Consider the following 16,600-nt stretch of genomic DNA (forward strand, 5'->3'; position numbering starts at 1 on the left):
ACCCCTCTCTTTACTATCTATTTGTCTATAAACCACATCTCTGCGTGTGTGTGTATGTGTGTGTGTGTGTGTGTGTGTGTGTGTGTAGAGTTAGAATTTCTGAGCAGCAGGACGGTTGTCATGCTCTCTTGCACTAATGATACACTGTTGAATATTTCAGTGTTTGAATGTGAGGCAGACAGATTCAGCCCTCTCACACTAACACAGTTGATGATGACAGAGTGTCTTCGTTGAAGTGTCATTGTCCCTTAGTTGGAGGTTATTCCACTTTAGCTGCCAATCACAGACTTTCTGACATGAACAGTGACTGTTATTGATTGTGGGTGGATACGTGGATGCAGATGTTTCTTATTTTCTGAAACCCTTGGGGGTTGGTAGAGGCATGTATGCATCTGCCTCCTGTGTCTCTTTCTGTCTGTTCCTGCGTCTCTGTCTCTCTGTCTGTCTGTCTGTCTGTCTGTCTCTCTCTCTCTTTCTCTCTCACACACCTCATTTTCCTGGCTATCCTGTTTTCCTAACTTCCTTCTTCCTGCTGTGCAGATGCAGGATGCTATGGGATATGAGCTTCCCTGGGTCTATTTTGTCAGTCTGGTCATCTTCGGGTCCTTTTTCGTTCTAAATCTGGTTCTGGGTGTGTTGAGCGGGTAAGCTCCAAGTATGTGTGTGTGTGTGTGTGTGTGTCTGTGTGTGTGTGTGTGCTTGTATGTGTTTGACTTGTTCACCAGACAACAAGACTGCAGGGGGCAGGGATTCATTCTTGTCCAGATACATGCACACACACACACACACACACACACACACACACACACACACACACACACACACACAAGAAGGTTAGTCAAGCTCAACTGCTTTTCTGAAATGATTACTGCAGACAGTCACCACATTAATATACAAACAGACCCCCTGTCTACTGCAGCAATGACCTGACTGCCAGCTTTATGCTAATGTATGTTCTGGCAATAAGTCAGCTGCCTTATAGATAGACACATACACACGCACGCGCACACGCACGCGCACGCGCGCACACACACACACACACACCTGTAACAAAAGAGTGACACACACCCTTCAGTGTTTCAGGGAGTACAGTTCGCTTTTCTTCTGTGACTCCCGATAAGTTTGTGCGGTTTTGGTCATTGGAACAGGTTTTTTATTAGGAGTTGTGATGTGAACAGACAGGCCGCCAGACAGATCTGCGTCTCTTTTGTTGAGGTTTGCAGGTTCACAGTCATGCATAAAGTTTCCTCCCTAGATTACTGAATAATTCACACACAGTAAAACTCATAGAGTAGGGGGAGGAGAGGGAGGACAGCCCAGAGCAGTCTTGTTGTTCTGACTCACTCTAACATCACTCCATCTCTCCATCACTCTATCTCTCCAGGTGAACGACGCTGTGGGGAACTCATGGCCATGGCTTTATTTTGTCACTCTAATCATCATTGGCTCGTTTTTTGTTCTGAACTTGGTTTTGGGGGTGCTGAGTGGGTAAGGAGCACACAGCTTCTCTCTGCTCAGACCTCTCCATCTGCTCTATCACTGGACTGGTCACTTACTCCTCACTCTTTTTTTCTACCTTCCTTCACCACATGTGTGTGGTGGATCTTAGCAGCATGGAATACTTCCAGATATACCGTCTTTTTGCTTTTACCTCAATTTCTGACTTGTTTGATTTTAATGTTGTTTTGTAACTGTCCAACACAAGCCCAAACAATCCCCAGCAGACAATAGATCATTATCATCTGAAAGAACAACTGCCCTTGAACTGACTGTTCTATGACACCTATACCAGTGTCATACCAGATGCCTAGCTAATGAGCAGAACTGCACAGAAACCCAGAAGTTGAATATTACGTAGGATTCGGCAATGAAGTTTATGACATGTAATTACCTACCCTGTTGGACTGTTGGCTTTGTGTGCATTTTAGTATGATTCTGAGTGGCAAGGTTCACGCCATCATCTTTTTATCATTGTCACTGACATCTCTGTAGACCTGTTTTTCTGTGCTGTGGCCTTTAGATTACTGTTAAATTCCTGACAGAAAGTCACCCCTTCTCTCTCCTCACTCTGCTCTGCAGACGCCTGTCTCTCTCCCTCTCTCTCTCTCCCTCTCTCTCTCTCCCTCTCTCTCTCTCTCTCTCTCTCTCTCACTGTCTCCCTCTCATTGTCACTCTTTCATTCATTCATTTCATTTGCTCGTTTTATTTCTGTTTAAGTATTTGTCTGAACTGCACATACTTGGCTTTTAAATAAACCTGATACTCAGATCTCTTCTTTCTCTTTTCTTACTCTCCTCTTCATCCCATGCCATTCTCTGGCTCTCTCTGTCACCTTGGCATGTTAAGAGAGTTCTCTAAAGAGCGAGAGAAGGCTAAAGCTCGTGGAGACTTCCAGAAGCTTCGTGAAAAGCAGCAGTTGGAGGAGGATCTGAAAGGTTATCTTGACTGGATCACTCAGGCAGAGGACATAGACCCAGAGAATGAGGAGGACGGTCTCGATGATGACAAGCCCAGAAACCGTGAGTATCTGTCAGAAAGGCAGGAGAACAAGTGCAATATTTCATTTGTGTTTTGTGACTTTGTGTGTGTTTTCTGTGTGTTTGTGTATGTGTATGTGCACATGTGCAAACTCGTGCAGCTGCGTGTGTATGTGTGCGTGTGTGTGTGTGTGTGAGAGAGAGATAGTGTATGTTTGTGTTCAATTGTATACACTTTGACAGTCTACATCCCATGGCTACCATAAACTAGTCTACAGCTCTGAGCTATAGTCTGTAGTAGTACTGTGTGTAGGGCTTGTTGTTAGTGTGTTGGTGTGTCAATTTCTCACTCTGGGTGTGAGGCTCAGTGGAGTGTGGATCAGTATTGTATATTGTGAGGCTTTGCATTACATTTTTTCTAAAAAGAATAATTTGGCTGAAACTGATGTTCTTTAGGATTATTTTTTTCCTTTTATCAAAAGAGCGTTTACAGTTTGTATGATTACTTCTCCATTCTGTGAAAGAGTGCCGTCTTATAGTGAAATTGATGATGCAAGACTTAACTCAGCGTATGTTATGGGCTGATTCCATAGATAATTATTCAAAAGCTGATGGCTAAGGAGTGCTTAAAGTCCTTACAAGAACAAGACAAGCTGAGACCAGGGGCTAGGCATTGGCAGTCTTGTGATTAGGCTGAGTACAAACAATTCCTTCTTAGACATCCAATACAAAGTCATGTGTCTGAGTGATAAAAAGTGGATTTTTTTTTCAAACATTTCTTTATGGTAACTTAATTTGTCAGTGAAACTGATTTGTCGTCCATAACACGGAACGCTGGCAAAGATATTAACATTTATTTCAGGGAGAAAAGACTATGACATTGCAGCCTGGTGTCGTTAGAACCAAAGCAAGTCACAGGTCTGTCATATTTCTGTCACATAGAAATAAAACTCCAGAGAGGACATTACATCAGAGGAAAATGGCTACCGTCTGACCTGCATACAATATAACTGTATTTTTAATAGTCACCTATGAACAGCGGCATAGATTTGTTCCCTACAACGAAGAGCAACCCCCCCCCCCCCCCCCCCTCCTCCCCCCCAAAAAAACCCTGAAGTCACAGTTGGGCAACATTAGAAGTGAGGCATACCACCCACCTGCGACTGGTAGAGGCTACATCAGGAACGCTGGGACTGTGATCACTGTCTTGCAGGCCATGCTTTTTGATCAGCAAGTGAGATGTCTGTTCAGAATATTTTGGGGATAATGCACTAATAGACAGCATCCATCTATTCAAATGAATGGGGGACTTTGTGGACTACAGTGGTATGTATTCACAAGCTAGGATTCTCTCTCCCTACCCACCACCACTACCATGACACACCTGCACTTTGTTTATTCATGTGCTCAGATGCTGCATTAAAACAATGTTAAGGTTGTGTTCAATTGTTGTATTCGTGCCGTGCTCAAAGTCTGTGTTAGCACTCTCTTTGTTTAAAGGGCAGAGGTGTGTTTTGTAGCCCTAGGCTCATTAGTATTGTGTAGCTGATGTGCTAATGGAGGAGCTGACAGAGGCGCCAGGCATAAAGCGTAACCGAAACCAGTCGTTAATTTCTCTCCTTATGCACTCACAGTCCTCTGTTTTATGGCCCGCTAGAGATGCTACAGTGATTCAGGAGCTTGCTCTTGCTCTCATACTGTCTCACTTCTGTCTCGTTCTCTTTTTTCCTTTCTCTTACGCTTTCTCTTACACCCCCCCCCCCCCCCCCCCCCCCCAACAAAGTATAGTTACAGACTTAATTCAGTTCTGTATGATATATTACTGCTGGATGCTTCAGAACTGTGATATAGTTGAAATTATAGACTCTCTCTTACTGTCTGTTATGGTTTCCTTACTAATATAAAGTTGTATTAATGTGTAACATTTTGTCACAGGTTTGTAGAGAAGAAGGCGTGAGAGAGTATCTAACGTCCATCTAACACAGGGATGAACTCCTTATGGCCCAGCAACACTCTTTATCTGGCCCACCAATGAATGTACCAAAACCAGAATGTTTTAAAATAAATGTAACAGCCACATCGAATTCAATTAGATAAATTTGTTAAATGTAGTACACTGCCACCTAGTGGTTGTTTTCCAGTATTTTAATCATCAGTACATTTTCTGCAGCTCTTTTTTTTGTCATCTTGAATGGTCATGTAATCAGCAACTGGCACATGGAGTCATTTTTTCTTCACTGTGTATTGCCAGAAACTAAACAAAATACAACTATTAACCAGAGTAACACGGAAATATAAAATTCTCCTTAATATTTTGATGATAACACGTCTTTTTACTGGTCTTCTTCCTTATTTGTCTTTGTGAAGTTGGCTCTTGTTACAAATAAGTTGTGTCTGTTTGGTATGTTTGGTATATTTGTTTTGTTTGAGCTTTATTTTAGCAAAGTGAAAGCAAAATATGTGTTTGGGTAGGTGTGAGAAACAGTTTTTGTGCCATATTTGTGTGTTTTTGCTGTGTTGCGGCACGTGAAAGGGACTGTGTGCTATGTTGGTTTTAGTGTATCTGTGGAGGGGACTGGTTGAGTGTGTGTGTGTGCGTGTGCATGCATGTGTGTGTGTGTGTGTAGTCTTTTTCAGACCTATTTTTGACTTTGGCCTTTAGAGCCTGAGAGACTGGGAGTTGTGCCTCTTACTGAGATCAGATGGGAACAGGACTTATCCCTTTGAGTATACACACACACATGCTAACACACACAAATATACATACACAGATTCACACATACACACCATAGCAGGGCTCTGAGGACTGTGTGTACTGGGGGAGGAGAAGCAGTTCCCCAGTGTTCCAAATGTCAGGAGTAAAACCCAAACTATGCTGAGCCCAAGAACAACACTGCCATCTACAGTGAGAGAAAGGCATAGCATTCTCGTTCCTTTCATTTATGCATTTAATTGGACAATATCTGTCCATCTCTCTCTAATCAACAGACTTATAGACCACAGGATTATATGTGTGTGTGTGGCTTGCTTTAGTCATTCCGTGGTAAATAGTTAATATTCTTCACTGTGTGTATATGTGTGGGCGTGTGTACGCCCGCCTGCACCGGTGTGGCAATACATTACAGTGTGTGGCACAAGTGAGATGTCCTTGTATTTCTGGGCTCAGTGTTCCCTGTGCTTTGTTTATTCTTTGTGTCTGTGTATCTCTCTGTGTGTATGTGTCTATGTGGCTCTGTTCTGTGACTTTGTGATCTAAGCTGGGGATTGCTGATCCTCCTCGCATGAGTCATTGGGATAAGGACTAGAAAAAGCTCATGTCTTCCTCCCTCCCTCTCTCTGTCTCTGTCTGTCTGTCTCTCTCTGTCTCTCTCTCTCTCTCTCTCGTGGGCAAATCATCTAACAATATCTATCTATTGGTAACTTACCCACCTGGAGGAGTAAGTGGGCAGGATCCAGTCATGGTCATAGTAGTGATTCTCCCCCTCTTTTTTTTCTTTTTTTGCTTCATATGATGAGTATTCATGTCCGTATGTGTGCGTGCGTGCGTGCGTGCGTGTGTGTGTGTGTGTGTGTGTGTGTGTGAATGTATATGTGGCCATGCTTGTGTGTATGCATGTCAGCGTGGACTCAGTGGTACTCTTTGTTTCCAGGAAAGAGTCAGCGTTTTCAGTGCATTCCTGGAGCGATGAGGAGAAAAGCAGCTAAACTTCGTAAGGCGTGTGCGTTTGCATGGCCAGCACACTCTACTTTCTGCATCCCATTTCTGCCCTCTGCCCCATGCAAGAGAGAGAGTTTACTTCTTTAAACTATATGGGGTGGTGAGGGACTTTGCTGAAAAAGCTGTCCTGCCTCTTGCACTTGTAGAAGGAATCTCAAATATTTTACACATTAATATTCTGAATTATGACATGCATGCAGATTTCATATTCTGAATATTAATTAAAAGATGAATATCCAGCTACTTTATGTTTGATTTGGTTTGTTGTTATGTGCCTGGGATACCTGGACGTTGTGCATGTTCATTTGCTCTTACAGATAATTTCATCAGAACTCTTTGGAAATTTTTTTATAAATGATTTTTTTTAAAGGAAAACATATAAAACTCTATAAATGTTTGGGTTATAATATATACTGATGGGGCAGATATAGCCTAATCAGTGTGAGAGACACTGTGTTATGTATGAAGCCAGTATTGGAATGATGTGTCTTGCTTTGCCATAAGAAGCCTTATAGAGCTCTTACAATTGAAATGAAAAAGAGGAGCTGAGCTACATAGATGAAATGAGTTTAAGAATATTTGAAGTATCCTGATATGACTGGCATGATGGCAGGAGCTCACTGACTGCTGACTGATGCTCTAAGCAAAGAAATTGAATTCAAGTTCACAAAACTTTGTAGATGATCATATTTGTTGATTTGAGACCGTTCATAAACTCAGATCTGCTAGCGTAATCTTATATCTTTTTCACATTTATTACTGTGATCACACACTCATTTGCAAACTGTCATATATGTTAATGTTTACAGCTGTCTTTTAAAAGATGCCATGGACAAATCCAGGCACGTCAAACAAGGTTAAGGACAGTGTTTAAGTTTTGAGTTCTACTGGGATGTTGTTTCCAATTGGTTGTGCAGGGTACAAAATGTGTGTGTGTGTGTATGTGTATATATATATATATATATATATATATTTGTGTATTCCGCTGCCATCCAGGCCCTGGAACAATAAGATTCCTGACTGGACTAATTCAGGATTTCATTGTTACGTATAGGACCAGGTGTGTTTAGAGGTGCCCTCTGAGCTTTGTGGGGGAAGCAATGATTCTGTGTTAGGTGTGTGTGTGTGTGTGTGTGTGTGTGTGTGTGTGTGTGTGCGTGCACACATGTGTTGGTGTGTGTGCTTCATGTGATCTGTCCCATTAAAGCAATGTGGAGTAGTACTTATAACGAGCAGTCATGGCAGTGGTCTTCTCCGTTAAAAGAGGTGTGAAACAGAATGCAGCATGCAGGACATTCATGAAACGCTGTAAAAGCATGCTGCAGGAACCACAACCAAGCCTGCATGTGATTGGCTGTCTCTATGGAGCCATCCTATCTGTGATTGGTCGTCTCCATAGAGCTATGCTGTCTCAAATGAATAGGGGAAAGTGTCTGGGTTTTATTGCTTCATTTTGGGTTTTACTGATCAAATGAGCATTTTTGCTCATACTGAGTAAGCTACCAGGTTGAAGGTTTTTGTTGGTTCAGATTCACAGATGCAGCTTTAATGTCTCCCACTGATTCCCCAAAGGCCTTTGCTATTCTGCACCAGTATGGATATGAAGAATGACAGAAACAATAAGAATGATATTTTGATAGTTCAATGAGGATTACCCAGTTATTTTCTCACCCCACCCCTTTGGTCCCACTGTCCATGATTAGCAGAACCTCCCAGAGAGAATTGTCAGTTAGATGCTGAGGAGATAAGGTACTATTTATTCTGTCTTGCTCTTTCTCTCTCTCTCTCTGTCTCTCTCACTCTCTCGCTCTGTCTCTCTCTCTCGCGCACACACACACGCACACACACACACACACACACACACACACACACACACACACACACACTCAGTCTCCTTTTATCTGTCTCTCGACCTATCAAAGCACACTTAGAGCAAAATGCAATAGGTCATTCTCCTACAGTCTGTGTTCTGTGTTTAAACCTTTTGGCTGCAGGGTTTCTGGGGAAAGTAAGTGGGGCTGAATTTTGTCTCTCTGGAGTCTTGCTGGGCGCCACACAAATAGCTAGACATATTTTCATTGGTTTAATGTCAGTGGAACTTATGGATTTGGTTAATATGACTGATATGTCTGCCATTATCATTAAATTATTTATTGTCTCTCTGTGTCTGACTCTGTTTGTGTGTGTGGTATGATTGTGTTAGTGTGTGGGGAAGAGAATGATGGGACTGAAGGAAATGGTAAATAACAAGCGTCCTTACTGGTAATTCATCCTTCTTTCTCTTCCTGTCCCTCTCTCCCTCTCTCAGTGAGCATGCCGGCCAGTGAGAACGAGTCAGTAAATACAGATAATGTTCCTGCTGGAGACATGGAGGGAGAAACCTGTTGCACCAGACTAGCGTAAGCCTCTTCTCTTCTCTTCTCTTCTCTTCTCTTCTCTTCTCTTCTCTTCTCTTCTCTTCTCTTCTCTTCTCCTCTCCTCTCTTCTCTTCTCTTCTCTTCTCTTCTCTTCTCTTCTCTTCTCTTCTCTTCTCCTCTCTTCTCTTCTCTTCTCTTCTCTTCTCTTCTCTTCTCTTCTCTTCTCCTCTCTTCTCTTCTCTTCTCTTCTCTTCACATTATTTGCTTTTTTCTCTGAGAACATGGCACTCTTACCCTTAATTTTGCACATCCTTCGCTCTATTGCTGTACTTATTCCAGAACCACTTATTCTCTTATTGAGCTTTTTTTTGTCTTTGTTTTATGTGATTTTTCTGCTTACAGAGTATCAGTAACATAACAGAGCCGTCGTATGTAGGATACAGAGCGCATACACACACACACACACACACACACACACACACACACCAATCACACATGTGATTCATGGGGAGATTTTACACTCTGTTTTGCATTCTCTTTGTTCATCTGTTTCTGTAGTTTGTGACCAAACTAGACACATGTCATCCCTAATTCTCAGTTCAACACCATCCCCAAAACCCTGAAAAACACAATGCTCAGCACCCAGAAAAGCACCATGCCCAGCCATTAGGGACAAGCCAAGCGGAATACTGTAGTTGTATACTCCAACATTGTGGCTCATATTTCTATTAAGATATTTGACATTCCAAGTCTCTGTTTCATATTTCACAAGATTAGTGGCTGTAAATTGTCAGTGTTGTAATTTACTGTAATGAATTACTAGTTCCTGGGTACAGTTGTAAACAACGCCCTCCCCTGATGTCTCTTCATCAAAAGAAAAGGTCATCTCTCCATTCACTCATACTCTCTCCATATGTCTCCTTATCACTCTCTAACTTCAATAGCCTAGCCTGTTTGACATGCTGTTTTCTGTTGTTTCTTGAGTCTCTGTCTCATTGTGTCTTTCTCTCTCTCTCAATCTGTCTTTCTCTCTGTATCTCTCTCTGTATCTCTCTCTCTCTCTCTCTCTGTCTCTCTCTCTCTCTCTCTCTCTCTCTCACTTTCTCTCTTTCTGATGCAATGTCTTCCATAATGTCATGTCCTTGTTCTGTTTGTATAATCCATTCTGTTTTTTGTTCCAGAAATAGGATCTCCAAATCCAAATTCAGGTTAGTACATGTCATGACTGTCCGGCGCCTGGACACTCTGTCTTTGTTCTCACTGTTTAACCTTTGTGTACTTATGTGTGTTTGTATGTAAATATATGTGTCTGTACATGTAAACATGTATTTCTTTGTGTGATTTGTGCTGTGTTGTATTGATTACAATGTGCCATGATTCACTAAAAAAAGAAAACACACACAGAACCCATCAGCATCTTGCTAAACACTAGCCAGTCATTACACTAGACTATTATCAGTCAGGCAATACTATCCAAACACTGGGATTTCAGGTGTGGTTTGCCAGGACTATCCTGATTTTCATTACAGCGGAAGTAGGATAAGTGGGATGGAATGGCTTTCTCCCCTAAAGTGTTTTGTTGTAACACTAAACAGTGCTTGTGTCTTTCTTTTCAGGCAGCGTATTCTTCTAATGAAGATATTTAGTAGTGCTTTTTGTATGAACAGTGCGAAGTTAGTCCTCTTACCATTAGTGGTTTTATCACCTGGTCATGTGTTTTACAGTAGCTGAAATTCACTGCCGTCCTTTAATTTGGCAATTTAATTTTACACCTGAGTAAGTGACTTTCCAGACTGGCCCAAAAGAAACACAAAGTACCCATTAGCATGTGGCAATGATACAGACTAACAGATTAATTCCTCTTTAATGGCTCTCTAACATGGTCTCCTACCAACTCCCCATATCTGTCTTTCCCTCTCTCTCTGTCTCTCTGTTTCTCTGTCTGTCTCTCTCTCTCTCTCTCTCTCTCTCTCTCCTTTTTTGTCTCTCTCTCCCTGTCTGTCTCTCTCTGGGCAGTCGGTACTCTCGTCGTTGGAACAGGCTGTGTCGTAGGAAGAGCCGTGCAGCAGTGAAATCCAATGTGTTTTACTGGCTGGTGATCTTTCTGGTGTTCCTTAACACCCTAACCATTGCATCAGAGCACCATAAACAGCCTCAGTGGCTCACGGATGTACAAGGTGTCTCTACTCTTCACATCTTTCTAAAAACTGAGTGAATATGTGCATTAAACTGAAAAATCAAATATGGCCAGTATGGCCATTCACTGTGTGACTAATTGACTTGCCAAAGTGTGTTTATATGACTAAATCTGCATAAATGTGTGCCCGCAGACATAGCGAATAAAGTTCTACTGGCACTTTTCACTGGAGAGATGCTGTTGAAGATGTACAGTCTGGGACTGCAGGCCTACTTCGTCTCACTCTTCAACCGTTTTGACAGTTTTGTTGTGTGTGGTGGTATCCTGGAGACCATCCTGGTTGAGACTAAGATTATGTCTCCACTTGGCATCTCTGTGCTGCGTTGTGTGCGGCTGCTGCGCATCTTCAAGATCACCAGGTACAGACTGATAGACTAGTTACTCTACTGCTGGTCTCTCTATAACAGAATGGCTCTGCCAGTCTTCATATAGAATTACTGATGCTTTCATTAGTATCCCAGTCTGTATAGAACTACTGAAACTACTGCTACTGTCTCCCCTCACTGTGGACTCTGGAATTAGTGTGTCCATTGATGTTTTTTATTTGTACATATAAGGCTACTGAGTTGTCAGCATCTCTCTGTATATGGGACTATTGATTTTAATGTTAGTGTTTTATTTTATGAAGCCTTGCCTCCGCTTAGCGATTTAAAAACCAAACTGCTAAGCAATGGTGTGACTGAAGCAGAAACGGAGGACAGGGGAAGAAAGGACAAATATAGGCATGGAATTCAATCCCTTACATTATCTTTCATCAAACTCTACAGCAGTGGGTACCACGCAGGGTAATGAGCCTCTGGACCTCTTTACTGGTACAGTTTAATCTATCAGCAATACCCTTCACCTTAGGATGAAGTCATGAACACTCTCCCCACGAGCGTCACTACACTGTGTCTGAATGTCTGTATGACTTTAGACAAATATAAACAGCCCTCTCCTGAGGGCTCTGGCTGGGTACAAGAGAGCAGAGGGTCTGTTTAAATTGAATAAAACATATTCACATTGGAGCTGCTCTCTTAGAGGTCTGGAGTCATTTCAGTGCTGTGGTCAGGTCAGTTAGTCACCGATACACTGGAGCAGCTTTCCGATCAGTCATTTAGTCTGTGAAACAGACACAGTGCTGAAAATGTCTGTGCGGTCATTCTTGGAAAATAAGGAATGGAGTCAGTATGCTAAAAAAAACCCTCATCAGGCCATTCTTTTGGAGGGTATTGTGAGTAATGAAGCCCATAATTTAGAGCATTGTGGTTTTGAGGGAGTATTGTGATTAATGAAGTCTGTTTTAATGGCACAGGTACTGGAACTCTCTGAGTAACCTGGTGGCATCTTTGCTGAACTCCGTCCGCTCCATCGCTTCATTGCTGCTGCTGCTCTTCCTCTTCATCATCATCTTCTCTCTCCTCGGCATGCAGCTCTTCGGTGGTAAATTTAACTTCGACGAGACCCGCCGCAGCACCTTTGATAACTTCCCTCAGTCTCTGCTCACCGTGTTCCAGGTGTGTGTATGTGTGTGTGGGTGTGTGTGTGTGTGTGGGTGTTTGTGTGTTTATGTTTGTGTGTGTGCATGGGCTGGGTAAGGGGGTGGCTGGATTCCATTTTCATAATCAGACCTCAGTCATATTTGTTTGCTTAAACTTTTGACAGATTTTAACTGGAGAGGACTGGAACTCTGTGATGTATGATGGTATTATGGCTTACGGAGGACCATCCTTTCCTGGCATGCTAGTTTGTATTTACTTCATCATCCTCTTCATCTGTGGAAACTGTATCCTTTATGTCCCCAGCATACAGAGAAGGACAGGGAAGGGGGACTCTCTCTGAAATGCCAAAGTATACGCAAATGTTATGCACAAAATACTCATTAAAGATTTAAAGATTTTAATGATATTCCTTGCAAATGCATAATTCTACAAACAGTCTTAATCACAGTTTTACTAATTGCTCTCTAAATGTTTTCATTCTTTTACATTGATTGTTAACTGTAGCCTTTTAAAACTGTAGGCTTGGGCCCTTAACCCTGTGCTGTAAACAGATATTCTCCTGAATGTATTCTTGGCCATTGCTGTGGACAACCTGGCAGATGCTGAAAGCTTGACATCTGCCCAGAAGGAGGAGGAAGAGGAGAAGGAGAGGAAGAAACTGGCCAGGTATTCAAGGAAAATGTATGAGCTCAGAATAAGTATCTTTGTATGGTGGATGTTTTTAAACTTATACTGTGTGTGAATATACATCTTTGTGTTGTGGTTAGTATTTTGTGCTACATTATTAATGAGCACAGCACTCTGTATGAGACATCTTTTCCCTGTGTTACACTGTATTTTGTCCTTAATGTTTTTTGTACAAGCAGCACTATCTGAGAATTTTACTGAATTCTGATTTATCACAGCTATTAAACCTTACCCCATCAGCACATAACTTGCAGGTTAAGCAAGCTGATGGTATTGTTCTGGTCCTGTAGGACTGCTAGCCCAGAGAAACGACAGGACACTGAGAAACCTCCATTAGAGGAGGAGAAGAAAGAGGAGAAAATTGAACTGAAGTCTATCACCTCGGATGGAGAGACCCCTACTGCCACCAAGGTCAGCCATATATGTATGCATTCATTTTCACAAACATGTGTGCTCGTACATGCTCACACCACCACCTCATACAGGGACACACAACACTCTCAAATGGTCATATTCTCCCCAGCTATAAACTCACTTATATCAGCAATGAAGTATTCTGCTCTGTGTGGGTGTCTGCATTGTTTCAAAAGTACTGTATTTGTTAAACACTGTCATAAGCGCAGCTCATACCTGGAATTACAGAGCTGTTCAATAAATACAGGGTTTGCGTGACTGCTAAATGTGAGAGGTAACTCATTTATTTGTTTGTTTGTTTGTGGTGAATTTTCAGATAAACATAGATGAATACACAGGTGATGAGAGAGAGGAGAAGAATCCATACCCAGTGAATGACTTCCCAGGTACCACTGTAGCAGTGCTCAAACGTAAGAGTAAACAATCCAAAGGGAAAACCACAGCAGACATGAAGCAAGAACAAAAAACTAGATTAGTGCTCTCAGTGACGTAGAAGCCCAAGCATTGCTCACAGTGCACTGGACAAAAAAACATCTCGCTAAAGGCGAGCCCTAAACCTCCCTCTAAATGTTATCCAATCCTCTAACCATCCGCCAAGACTTAGACATTCTCAGGTCAAAAAACAAACTTAGAATTGCAAGCAACACAGGAGAAAAAATAGAGGACAATTAGGAAAAAATCTTACAATTTGGCATAGTTGAATTTTTCACCTATTTCCCCAGCACTTTCTGGCTCTTCTTTCTCCTTTTGTCTGCTCGGTTTGCCCACAAATCAGTTGTTTTGTTTGTCGTTTTTGGTGAAGTTGCGTTGGGACAGTTCTGAAAGATTTCATTAAAACATCCTTATTGTGTTGATATGTGAGAAAACATGAAACATTCGTGCAAGGCACTGCTCTGTTTTTCTGTTTTCTGAGTCTCGTTTCATTTCTCACAGACTGTTTGAACACTCTTTTCCTCACCCTTCAGTCACCCTCTCTTTCAAATTCTGTCTCTCACATTCTCTCCCCTCTCTCTCTCTCTCTCTCTCTCTCTCTCTCTCTCTCATTCATTGTCATAAGTATATCCACACAACATGTACACATATTAAACATTTATACACACACCTGGTGAGTCCCATTATCCTGTATGTGTGTATGTCTCTCTATCTCCCTCCCTCTGTTATCTCCCTTTTTCACTTTTTCTCTATCTCTCTCTCTCTCTCTCTCTCTCTCTCTCGTTCTCTTTCTCTCTGTGTCTATAGGAGAGGAGGAAGACGAAGAGCCTGAGATGCCAGTGGGGCCAAGGCCCAGACCGTTGTCAGATATCCAGCTGAAAGAGAAAGCAGTGCCAATGCCAGAGGCCAGGGCATTTTTCATCTTCAGCCACACTAACAAGTACAACATCCAGTCATTACCACTCACTCAATCACAAATTCACTCAACACAACAGTCAGTCACATACTGTAACGCTTTAGCTTCGTAGAGTGAAGACTGGAGACACCATGGAAGAGGTGGGACAACAGAGCTGGCGGTACTCATAGGGGAGGTCATAATAATAAAGTGTCGACCATAGAATGCCGGGTCACCACGGCACACTAATCTGGACATACATGCACTTCAGACTAGTGAAAATAAAACAGAAAGGGCATACATGAGCTGTTGCGTTACAGTTTTTCGGCGGTAGAGTGAGGCAGCGAGCACTGCACTTGTTCCACACAAGAGGGAGACTAATTTCCTTCAATCCCACTAACATACGCATGCATAGGCAGTGTGCTCTTAAAGACAAAGCACATTATAACCGTTACAATACGCAGTCTCAAACACAAACTCACACACAAACTCACAAACAAGATTCCACTTTCTGACATGCTTGAGAATTTCTCCAAATTCCTAATTACCTCACCCCTCCCTTCCCCTCCTCTGTCTCCAGGTTCAGGGTTTTATGTCATAAGATTGTTAATCACAACATCTTCACCAACCTCATCCTCTTCTTCATCCTGCTGAGCAGCATCTCCCTTGCAGCTGAGGACCCCGTAAAGAGCGACTCTTCCAGGAACAAGGTACATACTGACACACACACACACAGACACACACAAACACCGGGTCACCCAGCCATTGTATGTAAAGTGTGCTAAGTGAGTTGTGAGTGGAGCTTGATTTAATGTCTGTGGTTCTGACAGATTCTAGGCTATGCAGATTATGTATTTACGGGACTCTTCACCATTGAGATTATACTAAAGGTAAAATCTGTTTCCTAAATCGCTCAAATCAGTTGAAATCATTTGAGTCCATATTCATTCTAACCCAGTAAGAACAACAATCTGAATCTCTCTATTTTTCTGTTTTGCTGTCTGTTCAGATGACAGCATATGGAGCCTTCCTGCACAAGGGCTCTTTCTGTCGTAATTATTTTAACATTCTGGATCTGGTGGTGGTCAGTGTGTCGCTCATCTCCTCTGGGATACAGTGAGTCCTTCTACATTTACTAGTTCTGTTCAGTCAAATACTAAGATGCGCTGTTCTGTTCAGTCAGTACCATCAAACCTAATGTTTAAGTAATACTACATTATTGTCATGACTAATATTTGTTTCATTAAAAAACTCAGCTCTTGCATGTTATTCTGTTGCCTTCTCATTACAATGTACTGAGTCTAGTCTGCTCTGCTGTAGGTCAAGTGCCATTAATGTAGTCAAGATTCTTAGAGTGCTGAGAGTACTACGGCCATTACGAGCCATCAACAGAGCCAAGGGCCTCAAAGTGAGTCTGCCCTCTCTCTCTCTCTCTCTCTCTCTATCTCTCTCTCTCTCTTTCTCTCTCTCTTGCTCCGCTGCCATGTTGCTCTCCCTTTCCACTGTATATCTGAAAAAATACAGTTAGTAGTTTGGACTTTGTTTTGTGCCCTCAGCATGTGGTGCAGTGTGTGTTTGTGGCAATCCGAACCATTGGGAACATTGTAATCGTCACAACGCTGCTGCAGTTCATGTTTGCCTGCATCGGCGTCCAGCTCTTTAAGGTGAGAGGGTCCAAGAGCATTTTACACTGCAGATGTACAACAAAAACCCTAGAGAGACAACATTATTTCATCATCTAATACTGTTTTGTACACAAGGGCACATTTTAATTTTATTATTTGCAGCCATGCTGAAGTCTGTGTAAGATGTTTGTTTGTTTTGTTTTTTTCCTCTTGTGACAACTGTTCTGTATTTTGCAGGGGAAGTTCTATTACTGCACAGACTCCTCTAAACAAACACAGGCAGAGTGCAGGTAGAATATATAGTTTATAATGTGTAT

General features: G+C 42.2%; 1 protein-coding gene across 1 annotated transcript in view; it reads left to right on the forward strand.

The window, feature by feature from the left end:
- The window catches only part of cacna1c (calcium channel, voltage-dependent, L type, alpha 1C subunit), a 128,132-nt gene that overhangs the window by 95,310 nt on the left and 16,222 nt on the right, over positions 1–16,600 (forward strand). Inside the window, exons 8-25 of the mRNA XM_030766455.1 lie at positions 541–644; positions 2,347–2,519; positions 8,504–8,594; positions 9,734–9,760; positions 10,569–10,729; positions 10,883–11,108; positions 12,044–12,245; positions 12,394–12,514; positions 12,782–12,896; positions 13,208–13,328; positions 13,648–13,717; positions 14,571–14,703; positions 15,239–15,368; positions 15,489–15,548; positions 15,668–15,774; positions 15,979–16,066; positions 16,215–16,322; positions 16,521–16,573. Of these exons, the coding sequence (XP_030622315.1) occupies positions 541–644; positions 2,347–2,519; positions 8,504–8,594; positions 9,734–9,760; positions 10,569–10,729; positions 10,883–11,108; positions 12,044–12,245; positions 12,394–12,514; positions 12,782–12,896; positions 13,208–13,328; positions 13,648–13,717; positions 14,571–14,703; positions 15,239–15,368; positions 15,489–15,548; positions 15,668–15,774; positions 15,979–16,066; positions 16,215–16,322; positions 16,521–16,573 (2,090 nt within the window). The remainder of the gene's footprint in view (positions 1–540; positions 645–2,346; positions 2,520–8,503; positions 8,595–9,733; positions 9,761–10,568; positions 10,730–10,882; positions 11,109–12,043; positions 12,246–12,393; positions 12,515–12,781; positions 12,897–13,207; positions 13,329–13,647; positions 13,718–14,570; positions 14,704–15,238; positions 15,369–15,488; positions 15,549–15,667; positions 15,775–15,978; positions 16,067–16,214; positions 16,323–16,520; positions 16,574–16,600) is intronic.

The sequence above is a fragment of the Chanos chanos genome, chromosome 1 (genome assembly GCF_902362185.1).
Source record: "Chanos chanos chromosome 1, fChaCha1.1, whole genome shotgun sequence".
Classification (NCBI taxonomy): domain Eukaryota; kingdom Metazoa; phylum Chordata; class Actinopteri; order Gonorynchiformes; family Chanidae; genus Chanos; species Chanos chanos.